Source organism: Tachypleus tridentatus, chromosome 3, assembly GCF_004210375.1.
Source record: "Tachypleus tridentatus isolate NWPU-2018 chromosome 3, ASM421037v1, whole genome shotgun sequence".
NCBI lineage: Eukaryota > Metazoa > Arthropoda > Merostomata > Xiphosura > Limulidae > Tachypleus > Tachypleus tridentatus.
In genome coordinates, this window is record NC_134827.1 from 77,408,694 (window position 1) to 77,427,489 (window position 18,796).

The window sequence follows — 18,796 nt, forward strand, 5'->3', positions numbered from 1 at the left end:
TTGGAGCACAGTTTGCCAAATGATGCAAGTTGTATTTATTAACTCTTCTTACTATAAAAAAAATCAGTAGCACAAATCTTAAAACCAGGCAAATATGGTAAATATATAAGATTTCTTTGTTTTTTCAGTTAGTTACCCTGACTGTTAACAGTATTTTTGATTGTAACATTAATAAATAGTTACAAAGATGTAAACATCACATGAAAAGTGAATTATAACACTAACATATTTTTTTCTTACAGATGAGTGGGAAATTCCATTTGAGAACATAAGGGATTTGCAATGGCTGGGTAGTGGAGCACAGGGTGCTGTTTTTGTAGGACGTTTGAATAATGATATGGTTGCTGTAAAGAAAGTACGTGAAAAGTCGGAGACAGATATTAAACACCTTCGAAAACTCAATCATCCCAATGTTGTATTAATCAAGTAAGTTATAAAGTTTTCATTGAAACTTTTTCAAAGTTTAAACACATTTAGTTTTTAGTCTGGACTCAGTACATACATTTTCATTTTAAAGATCCTTATTAGAGTTTTGAAATTTTTTGTTTTTAGTATATACAAAAATTATTCAAGAAATAAATTATTAGTATTTTGATTTTTTTCATGTTTTCTCAACCTCTGTTTTGTTTTTTTTAGATTATATTTTCAGGCTTATTAAATTTTTTCAAAGTAATTTGCTTTCTTATGTTTGTGAAAGTTCATAACCTAAAAGAAATGCACTTCATTTGTTTAGGCTAACCCAAAAGTATTAAGTAAAATGATAAATTATTAATGAACCCATTTAAATTAATATTCTTGTTATAATGAAATTAATGTTGAATAAACTTGAAGTGGTGAGATAGCTAGTTTTTTTTTAAAGGTAACCTGAAGTGTACATTATGCAGTTAATATTTATACAAAAACTAAAGCATTGATTAATTAAACATATTGTGAACATTCTTTAGTTAGAGACACCTGGAAACTCTCTTAAGTATTCTTTCACCAGATAGATAGATAGTTAGTGACACATTTATTGTGGAGCATAAAAAGGTGTCAGTTTCTGTGAAAACTGGAACTTGAAGCATTCAAAACTTGTTAACTTTACTAAGACATCTGCTAAATAAACAAGTTCATAGTTTGTAGCCTGTGTGGTCTTGGTTTTCAATTCTTTAAAAATATCTACAACTCAGGGAAGCACAACACCCTAAACTTATTTATGCTGTTAATACAACCTGAGGATTAACACTTTAAAAAAAATGACAGTGAATAGTCAGAACATTACAACAAGTTAGTATAATGGACAGTAAGTTGATATAGCACAAGTCCTTCCTCAGTAATCAGAGAGGTGAAAACTTAAACTGCTAACATTTAATATTTGGTAGATTATGTAGTTAAAGTATTGTGAGAAAAGTTATATTTTTAGATATTTCTTCATCTCAGTTTTTTATTTCCTTGGACTTTATTTTCTTATTGCTTAGCAGGAAAATGTTTAGGTTATTAAGTTACTGTGAATAAGTATCTTCTGCTTTAAAATTCAATCTGGTATCTTACATTGTTGACAGAGAAACTTCTGTTAATATTTAGGTTATTAAGTTACTGTGAATAAGTATCTTCTGCTTTAAAATTCAATCTGGTATCTTACATTGTTGACAGAGAAACTTCTCTGATTATTATAAGTGATTGAAGAACATCTAACAATTATACATAAAGTTTTGTAAATTTTCTAGTGATATATATTGTAATACACATGAACTTTACTGTTCTTATTTCTGTTTACACAGAGGAGTTTGCACACAAGCTCCGTGCTACTGTATTGTTATGGAATACTGTCCATATGGGCAACTTTATGACATGTTGAAAAGTGGCCAAGAGATATCACCACCCACTGTGGTTGATTGGGGTAAACAGATTGCATCTGGAATGAACTATCTTCATTCTTATAGGATCATTCATCGAGATTTAAAGTCTCCAAAGTATGTGATTACACATTAACTATAATATTTTATCTTCTGTGTATAATTTTTCTTTATTTGAATTTTGAAACTGTATTCCAAATTAATAAACAATTATTAAAAGGTTTATACTATCATTTATAAACCTGGAAAGTCAAGTGTTTTTACAATCAAGTCATTAGTGTTTGGAGAGTAATAAACATTTCTTGGTTTTGTCACTGACATCCATGGTATCCAATAATGATCACTATTTTAAGCTTCTCTGCCCAGTAAATACAGACATGGAAACTCTGAATCAGTCATAGAAGAAGACTTTAAGAAATATTTTAAAATTACTGTATCAGACTTGAACTAAATAAGGACTTGTGTCTTAAAAACCTGTTTGAACAAAAGCAAAAACATATAGTAAATTGTAAGTTTTATGTTTCTCTATTCAACAAGAGAAAAAATTTTAGAATGGTAACCATTGAAGTAAGAAATGAATAATTTATCCATTATGAATACATTTATTCTCTATAGATCTGAGCATTTCCTCTTTTAACTATAACTTATTCATCAGTGTTTCCAATAATAAGAAACTACAAAACCGTAACATTAAATTAGTATGTGCCTTGCACATGTAGAGGTTTGGAATGATAAGTGAGTAGGTTGTGTAATGAAGGAAACGTTAAAAACTGTGATTGTTTGTGTTGTTCAGTGAATAATCATCTCAAATTGGAACTCTTGAAAAATGTGCTTAGAATGTGATTTCATGGGAATGTAGAGTAATAACGTAGATTGTTAAGTACACATTACTTTATAATACATAAGGTATATTATGTAGGCTCAATGAAATACTAGTTTGTGTTTTTGAAACATACTCAAAGTATGATAATCAAATCTTATCAATTATGTAGCAGGTTAGTTTCATGCTCTAGATATCTGTATTTGCTGTTTCTACAAGTAACTAGTGTAGATTGCACTTTAAGGTGTTATCAGTCTAGTTTCTTTACAATGTGAACAACAACCAGGCTTTGGTGTGGAACAGTGACTGAGACAGCTTTGAGATGGAATATGGTTTAAAAGAGAATTTGTATTTAACACTTTCACAACAGGTTAAGGATCAAAGGCCATGTCATTGCATTTGTTGATGTGCATTCAAAAGTTTACTGAATTACTATTTTATGAATTTATGTTATTAAGTTTTGAATCAAATTGTAGATTATAATTCAAACTTAAATATTATATATCAGTTAATTTCTTAATTTAGAAGTAAATATTAAAAGAACACGCCTGAATACAGGTTTTTAGTGAGTCACATGGTATGTTGAATGCAGCACTGTTTAAAATTGGATGTTTGTGATGTCAAAATACCAAGTCTATACTTTTATACAAATTAGGTGGCCTAATATTGATTATAACCTGGTAGTAAGGCCTGGCATGGCCAGATGGTTAAGGAACTCAACTTGTAATCCGAGGATCGTGGGTTTGAATCCTCGTTGCACCAAACACACTCGCCCTTTCAGCCATGGGAGCATTATAATAATCAATCCCACTATTCATTGGTAAAAGAGTAGCCCAAGAGTTGGCAGTGGATGGTGATGACTAGCTTCCTTCCCTTTAGTCTTACGCTCCTAAATTAGGGACAGCTAGTGCAGATAGCCCTTGTGTAGCTTTGTGCAAAATTCAGAACAAACCAAACCAAAGCCACAAATTAGGAACTCAAATTACAAATATTAAAAAGCTAGAGTATAAAATAATCTCATATTTTTCTATTTTGAAGAGGTATGGTTTATGTACTAAATTAGATATAGTGGCCTTATTCATTTCTTTCTATTTTTGGAAATGATCCTTTGTATATTATTACTACAGTATATGACATGTAAATAACCAATCAACAGCTTAGAATGTCCTCAGAGTGGTTTTCTCAGCCATATTAATTTTTGAGAAGCTTCCACATTCTTTTGATCCAAAATATCAGTGAGATGTATCATGTCTTTAGTCTGCTTGAAATTTCACATTTTTTTAAAAAATCTAAATAAATGTTAATTACTAGGCTTAATAAATTACACTGGATTTGTTTGGTATCAGTGTAGTTATTTATGATTTTTTGGTTATTCAAGTGTGTATATAAAACCTAAAAAAAGTTTTCTTTGATATCCTCCCTGTGCAAAATTTTAAAAGGCTCAGCAACCTACATCCAGCAACAACTGAGTTCAAAGGTCATAACGAGAAGAAATAATTGTTTGCTTTACTTCTTGATTTATTGTTCCGTATTTTAAGAAAAATAAGTTTAACTTATTTTTTAATAATTATCTACATACATATATAATGTATAATAATTGAAATGTGACTGCATATTACATAATACTAGTCCACTAAAACACAGCCAAGGCAGGAACACCTAATGGTCAGTTTTATATTACTGGGTACGGTATTATGAGTGCATGTGCATTGCATCAATACAATGTTAGCTAGACATGACTGGTAGGTCAGTTTAATAGAAAATAAGTATATATTATGAGACTTAAGCTATTTAGACTAAACACTTGTATTTTCATGGTATAATTCACAGTCATTTTAGCATGAAAAACATAATTTATATTTATTTCCTATTTCTTTATGATGGTTAAATGATTTGTTAAGTGGCAGACAGTGAAGAATAGTTTATCATAACATGAAATTACCTTGCACCAGACTATTAACGATACAGACTCTGATTTTTTCTACACACAATACTTGTAATTTTTACTAAAAGTCTATCAGATTTTGTAAAGATACATAAACTGTATCAAAAGTTACAGTGCAAATATGTAGACAAACTTGTGTATTTTATACCGAGCCCATTGAAAAATGGTTAAAGAAAGAGAAGTAGATGTTGCAAGTTCATAAAAACAGTAATAATAAGAATTTATTTTTAAAGTCTCCTGTGAAGATAAGAAGAGGGAACAGTGGATTACCCATTTTCATATTGTGATTTTTTAAAAAATAATTCACAGGTAATTTTGAAAGTAAGTTCCTAATAAAAGTAACTCATTTCTGTGTCGATGACTCTTGTTTACTCTATTAATTACAGGAGTTTTAAAAAAGAAATCAATTCAGGATCTCTCATTTTTGATAAAGAGAATACATAAGAGTGTTTTGGGTCTATCACAGTTTCATATGGTATCTAAAGAACTTTCTTGTGTTCGGTAATTGTCTTGACAAACAGTGAGACACAAGCTCTTACTGGTTTATCTAAACATGAGAAGGTGATCTGTTCTATAGTAATAAGTGAATCTGTGATTTATTGCTTTAAAACACTTTGTTAATTTGGTAATGATCTTTACTTGTATAATAAAAACTGAAAATATATTACAGGTTGTCTTGAAAATAATAATGATCATTCTCTTCATTAGTGTTCTTATAAGCCTTAATGGAATCCTGAAGATATCAGATTTTGGAACATGTCGACAATGGAATGAAATCAGCACAAGAATGTCATTTGCTGGTACTGTAGCTTGGATGGCTCCAGAAATTATTCGTAATGAACCTTGTTCAGAAAAGGTGGACATATGGTTAGTATTTTACCCTCATTTTTAAATTTTAAAATGTCATTGTGATACAGTTAGAGTAGAGATGAACAATACAGTTTTGTTAATTTTTACTTAAGGTATGCAATGAAAAACTTAACAACTTTCATGCTTTTGAGAAATTATATTTTTATTGTTATTTTTGTATCGTCAAAAAGGTTCTGCATCCACTAGAATGTAAAGTTTTTTTAAGTTTATTTTGTCATATTTCCATGTCAAATATATGATTTGCTGTATAATCAGCTAGCTAAAAGACATTTCCAATATTTTATAGTGGAAAACTTGTTAATTTGTTTTAACTAACAAAGCGTTAGAAGGTAAACAAACACTAAAGTTTTTATCACTTGTACAAAGCAAGTGAAGAAATATCTTCACTGACATCTGTGATAAAATATGTCACATTTTTCATTTGTCTAGGTATTTATTACCCATTCAGATATACATTTGAAGAATTTATTTTTAAACAAATGGATAAGAATAGTCATAAAAGTTTTTATGTTGTTTTTGTTTAAATGGTGTAAACATAAACTTGGTCCAAATACTAGTAATATGAATATATTTCACGGTTTCTAAAATATAAAGCCCCACTTTGGTATGTCTGCAGACTTGTACCTCTAAAAATCAGGTTTTGATACCGTGGTGTGCAGAGCACAGATAGCCCTTTGTATAGTTTTGTGCCTTATAACAAACAAAAACAACATCCTATGTATTGTTTTTGTTTTATATGTAAAACCAGAATCATTGAAACATTTTAAACAAACAGCATATGAGTGTAAAAAAGATTTATTGATATTTCACTTCAGTGGGCATGTGATATTTATAATGAATTATAATTTCTCACAATGGTCAGGCATTAGCTATTCCATCTCTAAAGCATGGATTGCGTGCTGTTGCTAGTGGTAAGACAAATAGGATTTAAGTTGTATCTACAAAAATATTAAATACAAGAGTAAAGAGGTTATAATTTTTTTGTATAGGTCACTGGTTAGGCTACATTTGAAGTATCGTGTTCAGTCCTAGGTTCCTTACCTTAGGAAAGGCATTGAATTATGGGAAAGGGTTTAGAGAAGGGTCATTTGGGATGAAGGGGTTGTGATACAAGGAGAGGCTGAAATCTCTCAAATTATTTTCTCTTGGAAAGAGAGTTAAGGGATGTCTGATTGAGACATTTAGTACTCTAAAGAGAATTGATTATGTTGATATGTCATCTTTTTTTGCATTGTGAGAACGGTAGGACTAGGAGACCTAAGTATAAATTTTGGTAGGGTAGGAGTCATCTTCATCTAAACAGTTTTATTTTTCTAGCTGGGTGTTTGGCTTTTAGAGTAGGTTGCCCTTAGATGTTGTAGAAGCAGTACATTTAAGTGCATTTAAGAAAACATTTGATAAGTACATGATTGATTAGGACCAGATTTAAGATTTTTTTTAAAATAATTTTAATTTAATTTAGAGGGTGGAACAGCTGAGATGGACCAGTTGGTCTTGTATTATTTCAAAATTTTATGTTATATTAAATCATTCTAGATGTGGCCCATCTTTTAGATGCTGTTAGGAACTACCTGAAAGATACTTGTTTGAATGTGTAAAAAAGAAAAAAGCACCATACTCTGTTTTACAAATCATTTAGTTGTCCACACTGATTTTTAGGTCATTTGGAGTGGTAATCTGGGAGTTACTGACCTGTGAAACACCATACAGAGACGTTGATTCCTCTGCTGTCATATGGGGTGTTGGAAACAATAGCCTTCGTCTTCCTATTCCTACAACTTGTCCAGAAGGATTCATGCTGCTTATGAAACAGTGCTGGTAAGCAAAGCTTTAAGACCACAAAATCAGGCACTTTTTAATATACACCGAATTTATCATGAAAAGCCATTATCATGCCTTATTTTTAAGTAAAGATTAATTTTTTTTGTCTTAAAGTAATTTGCAACTCTTGGAAGTCTCTTTCAGTTTTGTACTGTATTGGTTGTGTGTTTATTTATTGATTTTCTTTTTTATTATAGCTTCTCTCAGATTATACATAATTCACGACTTTTCTTCTTTGTGAATATTTGAAGAAGTAAGCTTGCATGAAATTATCAGTTATGTTAATTGATATGTTTTTGAATCTAAGGTCAAATATGAGCACTTTAGAGGAAGTATTGACAAAGAACAATTTTGTGTTCCAGGAGTGCCAAGCCTCGGAATCGGCCCTCGTTTCGACACATCTTGATGCATCTTGATATAGCAGCAGTGGAGATTTTGAGCACACCAAAAGAAAAATATTTTAAAACCCAGGTCCAGAAAACTTTGTTTACATTAACATTACCAATTTTTGATGAGTTTTAGTCATAGATACTCTATGGCTGTACAGACATTAAATATTCCAATTAAAAAATAACATTATTTTAGTTGTTTCTTCTAGTGACAAGTTAACTCCCAAGTTCATGATTAACTTGTTCTAATCTCTAAAATGTTTGAGGCATGCTTTTCACAGTTTTCTCCAAGTAAAATTGATAAAGTATTAACAGCATTTTTAGTAAAAGCCAGTAACTGTTATGTTTCTACACCTCTCACTACAATTATCCAACAGTTCGTGATATATTTCATTAAATATGCATGACTTTGTTTAAGAAGTAAAATGTATTTTATTTCAGCTCATTTTTCTCAATATCTCTTGAAAACTGAATTCACCTGAAATACACTCACTATGTTCTCAGAATGAAACCATTATGTAGGATATAACCAAAGATAAATTAATTTTATATATTTTGGTGTATACACATGTATGATAATTTTAATATGGTAATAGCTCTTCATTATTGTATAAAAACATCAAAATCTCAATAATTCATGTTGAGGTATCCAATTTCTTTGTAAAATTTAAAATTTTGTTATTGTTGTTATAGAAAAACTTGTAACTTATGCGTTGAGCATGAGTAGTGACTATGGTGGCTAATGAAAAGCTGAACTGTTTGAGTTAGGTTCTTTGTATTATTGCAGGATATTTTAAAATTAACACTGTCATGTGATACCAGACAATATTTTTTTTGTTGTTGTGAAAAAGAAGAAAAAAAAACACCACTAATGACTTATTAAGCTGACTTCAGTTTGTTACACCTGAGAAATAAGACCACACTTATTTTAAGATGCATGAAGACATTAATTGTCAATTTATAATTGACTGTGTAGCAAAATTTGAAATAATCATTTCTTAGTTTTACAGCAATGTTTGAGTATATAAGTAACTAGTAAAAACTAATATCTACAAAAACTATCAATGTTTCTACTTGTGTCTACATCATGATAGAGCATTTAATTAACATATGCTTTCATCAGGATAGAGCATTTAATTGACTTGTGTATTTATCAGGATAGAGCACTTAACTGGTTCATGTCTTACTATTGCTTCTACACTCCATCTATCCTCTGTGCAAATTTGAATTGCTAAAAAAAACTGTAAAACGATATCCACTTTGAGTACTTGTCATTGGTCTTTACGTCATAGAAGACGGATATGATATAAGTGGTAAAACTGACTTAGGAAGGATTATATCTTAGTTGAAAGTGTGTTTTTCTTACTAGATGTTGAACAAAAACTATTACATCTTGGTTGAAAGTGTTGTTTTCTTAATGTTGTTGCTATATGTTGAGCAGAAAGTATTACATCTTGGTTGAAAGTGTTATTTTCTTAATGTTGTTGTTATATGTTGAGCAGAAAGTATTACATCTTAGTTTAAAGTGTTGTTTTCTTAATGTTGTTGCTATATGTTGAGCAGAAAGTATTACATCTTGGTTGAAAGTGTTGTTTTCTTAATGTTGTTGCTATATGTTGAGCAGAAAGTATTACATCCTAGTTTAAAGTGTTGTTTTCTTAATGTTGTTGCTATATGTTGAGCAGAAAGTATTACATCTTGGTTGAAAGTGTGCGTTTTTTAATGTTGTTAGATGTTGAGGAGAAAGTATTACATCTTGGCTGAAAGTCTTTTTCTTAATGTTGCTGCTAGATGTTGAGCAGAAAGTATTATATTTTAGTTGAAAGTGTGTTTTTCTTAATGTTGTTGCTAGATGTTGAGGAAATGATCAGATTTATACTGTTCTTTCATTTCTTGTGTAAATATTATTAAGTAATGTAGCATGTTTACATTTCTATATATTCAGAAAGTTCTCTGTCTTTGTATTTGATTTTTATATTTCAATTAGTTTTTCTGTGAATTCTTGTATTTTATACACTGTGTTTTGGTATAGTTCACCATGTCACCTCAAACCTTTTTTTTTATTAGGCTTCTTGGAAAGAGGAAATAAAGCAGTACATGAATGAAATTAAACAGGATGGAAATCACATTTCTCATGTAGAGAAGGATCTTGTGCAAAGGAGAAGAGATGAGTTACGACATGCCCAAGATATTCGTGAGCATTATGAACGTAAATTAGACCGTGCCAATAATCTGTATATGGAGCTAGCTGCTTGTTTATTGCAACTAGAGCAAAGAGAGAAGGAACTGTTGAAGTAAGTGGTAAAATCTTATGACTGCATGTATCATACACATGCCCACACACGTATGTATGTGTACATAAAACATATGAATTTATTTATGTTATAATAAAGATTCCTTGGAGATGTCTACTCCTTTGCATGTTGAATTTATTCGGTATCATATCTGTTTAACTTTATTACGACCTGTGTGCAAGTTTTACCTTTTGGCTACACATCTGCATGCCAACCTTTCTAAATTTATAGAGAAAAATATGTTGGTATTCCTTATTTTTGAGCATTGTTTTACTTCTAAGTATTTTATGATTAGTATTATATGATTATATAACACATATTTAATGTAATTCATGAGTGAAATATAAGATAAAACTCTGATTTTTGCACACCTCTGACAAGTCTTACCTTTAAACAGTACTTTGTAGATTTTAAAAAAATTTTTATATTGTTTTACAATGATTTTTCTCTTCTTTCGGTGGTTTTACTAGTACGTTTCTTCATTACCACCCTTGTATCTTGCCACCCAGTGTGGTTTGAACAATTACTAATGATGCTCAACTTGGAAGATGGCGACAGTCAATGGTTAAAAGAAATGTAATATGTAAAACTAATATTTCAATGTCAGTGTAGTACAGATAAAGTGGTATTAGCAGTAACTTGAACTTTGTTCACATATTGACTGCCTGAAGCTCTTGTGGTGATGAACAAAAGGTTCTTACTTGAACTTTTTAACACTTAGTATCTAAGAATTTTTTATATACTTGTGATATTATTTTTGTCCCTAAAATTGCTTTCGTTTTTAATTGAATTTATTTCAAAGCTCCAGAATATCTTTTCATGACAGGAATCAGGTTAAATTAGTTAAAAAGTGATAGCAAACTATTCTTATGACTTGGATTCTTTTTGATTGAATATTATTGTTAAATACAAATAGAATAACTCACATATTAAAAACAAACTCTATTCAGTCCATATTAAGCTCATTTTGACCCAGCATATTTTTTCCAAACCTGACCTGACAGAGGTAACAGTGACACAACACAATTTGAAAAGTAAGGTCATGGGCCATAGTACATTATTGTCAGTTTTAATATTTTTTATTATTTATTGCTAGAAGTGGAACTGCTTCTTCAGCTAGCCAAATAAATTATCAAAAGATACATTAAAGAGTATGAAAGAAGTTGAAACTCCCTGGATGTATAAGATGGAACATCCAATCAATGCTAAAAAAAACAAAAAAAAATTAAACTGAAAGAATCCATGTTTGTTTCTTTTTAAAATTATGTCCCTCTAAACGAAACTTTGGAATTTTAAAATATAAAAAAATGATATAAAAACTAGGCAATATTCTATGATGTTCTAAAACAACTAATTAGAATATTTATACTAAATTTTATAAAGTTTTGTTAAGTATTTTCACTGTGAGAACAAAAAAAATTGTGGGATATCTGCCATGCTGATTCAGAGAGTAAAGGGTTGAAAAGTTTCTCTATAATTAGATTCGTTTAAACTAGAGCATCATCTAATTGAGTTAAAGTACATTTCTTTTTATTATGACTGACAAAACAATTTTACTGTTATTCATATATTTATCTATGGAAACCTGTACTCATTAGAATCCTACAATGTATCTTAATAGGCAGGAACAAGTAATTCAGCAGTGTTCTGGAATTAAGCCTCACAAGAAGCGTATTGTAAGGCCATTACTGAAAGCCCATGAAAGGCTCAACAAAAAACGAAGTTATAAGTTGCAGTCAGAACAGACGAGGTTTGTTTCTAATGATCCTGGCTTTTACAAACATAATCTAGAACATAGTAATTGTTCAAGAAATTTTAATGAAACATGGGTTGTAATGTCAAAAACATGACATGATGACCAGCTTGGAACTTGTCTTATGATGCATTATCATCAAATAATTTAGCTGGACTTTATAGAATATTTATGAAAGTTAATAGTTCACTGATTCTGTTACGTTAGGGGACTTGATTCTTTTAATATATTTGTGCTTAACTTTTATAACTTTATTTTACTGAAAGTATTTTAGTCTTGGGCTGTTTATTAACTTAATATCTTTGAAGTACAGTTTTTATTTGTTCAGAAGTTTGGTGTTATACCTTCACCAAACATACACATGTTTTTATGATGATCTGATCAGTCAAATTAAGCCTGTTGTATTCTAAAAGTTAATCCACTTATGAGATTGTGACTTGCATGTGATCATTCCTATTATTACAAAAAGCATGATACGTAAATGTTGTTGTCACACAAAGAAAGAACATTGATGTAGTAAAAGGAGAGCTTACATATAAAAGTTTAACAAAATTAGGTAAATCGAGTAAGTAATGTTTTAAATTATTATCTGCAGAAAAGCTAAAGTTTAAGAGAGGGCCTATCCATTATATTTCTTTATATATATTCATATAAATAGGGATTTTGTAATTTTATGATATAAGAAATTGTTGGATCTTGTGAGAATTTTAAATACCATTAGATAACCTATCTTTAGCCACTGGACCTTTTTCTACATTTTTGTGTGTGTTTGTCACAAAGAAATTTTAATTTTTATTTGTTTATAGCCCTGAGAACCCCCAGAAGCTTAATGCTGTAACCTCCAATGTTGCATCATCGTCTGGTCATTGTTCAGTCAAGGCTCGGATCCGTCGGGCTCGTCATCGGCGAAATGGTAGTCACGGTGGATCAGGAACATACCATTTTGGAGGATCTGGAAGCTATAATTCTTCTCCAAAGACTAGCCCAAGGAAGGAACAAGAAGGCATGGTAGATAATGAAGTTCAAACAGATTGGAGAGCTTGTCTGAATGAGAATGATTTGATTAGTCCTAGTGTAACTAAACCATTTGATATTCAACCAGCAAACGATGGTGTTAATGAGTCTGAAATTTACAGCGATGAAAGTAACTGTAATTCCATTTGCAAAATTTGTAGGTGTTCAAGTAGTGATATGAAATGTTGTAGTTGCAAGAACAGTTTTCCAGAAAGTAACAAAATTACAAGTGAGGAGCAAGAAGGCTCATTAGAGACCTCAGATCTGCAAAAATATCCTGAAAAATGTCCAAGGTCCCTTGAAAATTCTGATAATGATCACATGAACAAAAGAGAAGTAATTAATTATGAAAATAAGCCTAGAACAAATAACAAGTTGAACGCTAATGGTGTGTTACAGTTGTTTCCTTCAGTACAAGAAGGTCTTAGTCCAAAGACAAGTCGGAGGTTCAAAAGAATGATCAGTGACAGTGACGAATCACCCACTGCTATTTCAGTACCAGTTCTGGCTACTAGTGGTCACACGTGGTCTCTTGGTCCTCAGAAGACGCTGCAGGTGGGAGTCACATTTGTTCTGTTAAAACTGCATCAAGTAAAAACAAAAAAAATTATAGTTTATTTCCACTTGTTGTAATTTTTTTTTTAGCAAAAGAAAAGCTTTTAATTGTGTTGATCTGTATTTTAATGGTTAACTAGAAAAGGATTAATTTTAATTCTGTTAGGGTATTGTAAATTTATGTTAATTAGTCACAAAATTATAACAATAACAAAACAGTCTACAGTCAAATAAGTATACAGAGATGCCAATCATTATGATTTTGGTGTATACATTACAATTATACGCTCATACAGACAAATATTACGACTTGCTGCAACTTCCAAATTATTATATATTTTATAGGCCTATACAATAAAGTGATAAATTGTTCCCCCAGGGCTTGAAAGGGGTGAAAAGAAAATTTCTAGTGAGATACAAATAAATTTTGATAATAAATAAAAGACATAGTCCAAATGGCTACTTGCGATTTTCATGTTTGTGCTTGAAATAATAAAAAATATTTGTATCTCCGACGTCTACCAATAGTTAGAGTGCAGTGCTTCTCTATACTGGGTACGAGGGGGAATCCATAGTTACGTCATCAGTGTTTGTCAGCCAATCAGCGCTCGCGTAGATGGGTATTTCTCGTTTTCTAAGCAGCATAGAAACACTAATGCGATCGTTCACGAGATGTAAAAAAAAAAAGAGGCCTCGTTCAGTTATTTGAAATAGTTTGCATCTCTGAGTATACTATATAAATTGCTAGAAGTAACTTTAACATCCATTAATTTAACCAATAATGTCAAGTATTTTAAATAATTACCAATTTAAATGTTTACCATATACATTCTTATGTTTCAAGTTCTAAATTATGTTAATACAGTACAATTCTTCAGTACATCACGTTAGTGTATTATATTAGTTGTTTCATGTGAATTGTAGCATCAGATGTTTAATTTTAAAAATCTTCAGTTTTTAATATGTTTTGTTGATCAGTATAACCTGTATCTGAGACACAACAAACACAAAAGCTGAATCTAATGAACCTTTGTTGAACTCAACTTCACACTTGTAGACAGAATGTATATACCAAAATGTCTGGTAATAAGTGTACTGTGTTGTAAGTCCGCAATTCGTGCATCATAAGTTTACCGTACTTGGATATATATTAACAACATGAGCAATAGTGTTTTAACTTGTGTAAGTTAAGTGAATTAACCATACAAACAGTGTATTGGAAAACCTAAAAAACATGGGTTAATATTAAGTCCTATAATAGTAATGGGAAATGGAGAAAAACATGAATGTTGTAAAGACATTATGTAAGGCTGTGACTGAAATACATGACTTTATTTGATTACAGCTAATCATTCCATTCAAGAACTAACTTAATTAAAACATTGTTGATTAAATAAAAAAAAAAAAAAGTGAGGACTGATTAGATACGAGGTGTGATGTGAGGCTATAAAGTGTCATGAAATGTCCTGGAAAACCATTTTTAACCAAGTGTGGGATCCTTGAATAACTAATTAGCTTTATATTATCATTTCATGTTGAACTAGAACACAGCTTGTATTGTATATCACAACTCATGAAACTAGACAGAAGAATGCTTACAGTACAATTTGAAATACCATTCCCTTTCTTAATATCCAGTTTATTACAAGTTATTGTAAGTCATATGTGTAAATTAGAAATTCTGTCATATAGAGTAATACTTCTTCCATCAGGTTCTAATGAAATATTTAAATATATTTTAATTAGTGTGCATGTATAGAGTTGGATAAAGTATTAGCATAATTGTAGACTTGATCAAACTGTTAGATAAATTGTAGACTTGATTAAATTGTTGCTTCTTGAGTATATATGTCTTTTTGAAATTGGCATGCCAACATGTGAACCTGAGAATCCAAGGTTTACTTCCTTTTGCAACAGAATCATGTTTCCGTGAGTGCATTATAAGAGTGATTGTCAAATTCCATTATTTGATCAGAGTAACTCAAGAGTTTGTAGGTACTAGGTGTTGTCAACTAGCTACCTTCCTTGCAGGTAGTAGAGATGTCAACCTGCTACCTTCCCTGTGGGTGCTAGGTGTTATCAACTCACTATCCCTCCCTGTGAGTACTAGGTGTTGTTAACTAGCTACCTTTCCTGTAGGTAGTCGGTGTTGTCAACTCGCTGTCCTATGTAACAGAGTACTGTTAGTATATCAAGTGTTTAGATTAAATGGAGCTAAATAAAGTAATTTATATGAAACATTTGTTTTGTTTTTATAGATTCATGATGAAAGTAGTTCAGAAGAAGAAGGGGAAGTTGATGATAGTGATGACTGTGTGCTAAAAAGTCAGGGGTAAATATATACTAGTATACTTATCTTGTAATTAAACTGTATTAAGTCAGGTAAATATATACTGGTATAGTTTTTTTGTAGTTAAACTTAACTGTATTAAGTCATGGGTAAACATATATATACTGGTATAGTTTTTTGTAGTTAAACTTAACTGTATTAAGTCATGGGTAAACATATATATACTGGTATAGTTACCTTGTAGTTAAATGTAACTGTATTAAGTCATGGGTAAACATATATATACTGGTATAGTTACCTTGTAGTTAAATGTAACTGTATTTCTCTTTACAGAAGAGTCACCAATTTAAAATATAGATCTTAGTGACTAAAATCAATTTCAAAAATTATCTTAATGAATCACTGAAAATATTTACTTAGTAGCAAGATATTTTCAATTTTAATTAATTGACTAAATGGTATATGCTATTTTAAAAAGTAAACAACTATTGTGTAACATTTCATATGTGTGTTTTTTCCCAAGGTTAAGAAGGCTTATTTATAAGTAATTATTTAACTCTTTATGTGGTAATGTACATGTCATTGAATGTTCAGTGAGCTCTATGTAATTACTAATTTGTCATCACTGATGCAGTTTTTTCTCAAGCAGCAAAAATTGTCCATTTATTCGCTTGTTATACTCTTCTGTGAATTATCCTATAAACTGAATTACCCATTTGTCAAAACGTTTTGAAGTTTCTAACTTTAAGCAGTTATGAAGAATGTGTTTACTTCTATCTCAAAATTTGAAACAAATTGTGATTCTATTTTCAGCCTTGTTAGAATACATAAACGAAGTAGCAGGCAGTCCGTATCAACCCTAAGCTCTGAAGGCAATCTGTCCGAAGAGGAAAACACCAGTGAATACTCAAGTAGCCATTGTACAACCAATGACCTTTTGTCCAGCCTTTCGAACCCAGACATCCCACACCATCTGGATGAGGAAAAGGACGGGCACCCCTCCGAGAACTCGGGCATCAGCCAACGGCACAGTATATGTGGAATAAACTCTCCTTCTATTACATTTAGAAGGAAAATTCAACTGCCAAAGCTGCAACGAGTAAGTTAATGTTTTTTGTGAAAGAAACTAAACATATGAGTTTGAACATACTGGAACCAGTGAAGTTGTCTTTCTGGTCAGAGTACAACAATTTATATTTAGTCATTTAGAATTTATGGAATATTTAACCAATCATCATTTTGTTGAAGTAACTGTGTGCATATTATTATAATGAGATACTTGTATGGCTTATTGAGTTTCTACTACCAACAGTAGAAGAACTGTGAAGTCACTAAGAAATTAATATTACCTGATAAATACAGACAACTATAAGATCACAAGTTTTCATTTACTAATACAGGTAAAGGCTTTATGACCATTAAGTTTGTTGTTTCATAGTGCTTAGTAGTACTTAATGAGTATCTTGTGTTGTTTTATGAGAGCACATGGTATCAGAATTTTTAAAATTTAAATTATTTTTCTACAAATCATCTACAGAATAAACTACAGCTAAAATGTTGAGATTTAGAATTTTGTTTTGATGTAAATTTTAGTAACATTTGTTTGTGGTAAAGAAATAAAACAAAAATACAAACTACTAACCCTTATGTCAATTATTTGCCTTTCAGTTGTAATTTTACTTCTGGAAGTAGATATTCAATGCAATTATTATCACATACACAAGTTGATTTTAAATAGTAAAACGTTCTTTACTATAAAAACTTGTGTACATTATCATGATCGCACCAGTGATAGAAATGTTGTACCTGTTCTAAACATTATTCATACCTTAAATTATAATAAAATATACTTTATCAGTATGTAAACTCAAACCAAGACTATTAATTTTCAAATTTGTATCTTAGAACAGCTAGTATGGGTATTAACACTTTTATTGATAAGGAGAGAACAATGTTTTGATCTTCCTAGGTTATCATCAGGTTAAGGTTGTTCTCTTCTCATCAATAAAAGTGTTAATATCCATACCAGCTTTCCCAAGATACATTTTTATTTCAGGTGGGTTTCTCATCATCAAGAATCTTCAAATTTATAAATCTAACAATATACTCTTTGAAAGCTGGGATTGTTTCCTTTCACCTTGCAACTTGTTTACCATTCAGTTTCCTTTTGGTACTTTTGTGGATTAGTTAACTTTCAGTTGGTAAATTTAGAAAACTTTCTTTGGTCATATGCTTTCATATAATCTAATTATACCATAAGTTTGGTTTGTTGTATGTCACAAAAAAGAAATAAATCTATTTTACTGTTTTACTTATTGTGCTTAGGTTATGTTTGTCTTTACAAAAGTTCCAAGTGGTGATTTCAAAATAATGCAGCTTTTTTATGTGCAATGTCCTAGCATGGTCTGAGATCATTGTTGGACAAAGTCCAAACTGAAAGAATTATATGTTATATTTTAAAGGAATTCAGTAGTAAAATTTGATAAATTATATTAGTTTTAGTTATATTGTATTCAAAATTTCTTTTTAACAATATGAACCTAGCATGTAGCATTTATTAATGTTGTAATTATATTGTTGCTATTATGAAGTATTTATATTTATTAAAATCAGATAGATTAAAATAAGCAATAATTTGGCTGTGTAAAGATATAAAAATTGGCTTAAGTGTTTCAGGTAAAGTACTCTATCCAGAACAATTAGTTATTTGTGAAATGGATAAGTTACTTGAACCACAGAATTTATGTTTGTAGAAAAGGGATATGAGAAATTTTGCTGTAGGGCCAGCATAGCATAATGACATTGAATATATATTCATATGATGTAATGATGTTTTATTAGATAGAGTAAACTTATCAAAAAAGATATATTTATTTTCAAAAATCTGTAGTTATTGTCCTAAAGTGGCTGTGTTTCATATATTTGCTAATATGAATGGTAGTGTTAAAAGGGTTAAAGTGTTAATAATTCAGTGGAAATTAAAATTAGATTCAGTTCAGAAATTTCTTAACAGTGAAAGTTAATAACATTAATTTCTCCCCAATAATGTTGTATGTACACACATCTCAGTTTAAGTTTATATGTGTAGTCTCTAGTCACAAATACTGAACCTGAAAAGCAGGTATAATATTCGTATTGGACATTGGATTTGTTGCAGGTGTTTTATTTTAAGAGTGTTACAAGTTGTCATGAATTCAAATTGCTAATTAC

General features: G+C 30.4%; 1 protein-coding gene across 5 annotated transcripts in view; it reads left to right on the forward strand.

Annotated features, from left to right (window-relative positions):
• The window catches only part of LOC143247252 (uncharacterized), a 56,791-nt gene that overhangs the window by 31,419 nt on the left and 6,576 nt on the right, over positions 1-18,796 (forward strand). For all 5 annotated transcript variants that reach the window (XM_076494990.1, XM_076494987.1, XM_076494986.1 and 2 more), the window contains exons 5-14: positions 243-426; positions 1,761-1,952; positions 5,309-5,467; positions 7,130-7,288; positions 7,654-7,762; positions 9,748-9,974; positions 11,596-11,724; positions 12,534-13,296; positions 15,555-15,628; positions 16,400-16,685. In XM_076494990.1, coding sequence (XP_076351105.1) covers positions 243-426; positions 1,761-1,952; positions 5,309-5,467; positions 7,130-7,288; positions 7,654-7,762; positions 9,748-9,974; positions 11,596-11,724; positions 12,534-13,296; positions 15,555-15,628; positions 16,400-16,685 — 2,282 coding nt within the window. The remainder of the gene's footprint in view (positions 1-242; positions 427-1,760; positions 1,953-5,308; positions 5,468-7,129; positions 7,289-7,653; positions 7,763-9,747; positions 9,975-11,595; positions 11,725-12,533; positions 13,297-15,554; positions 15,629-16,399; positions 16,686-18,796) is intronic.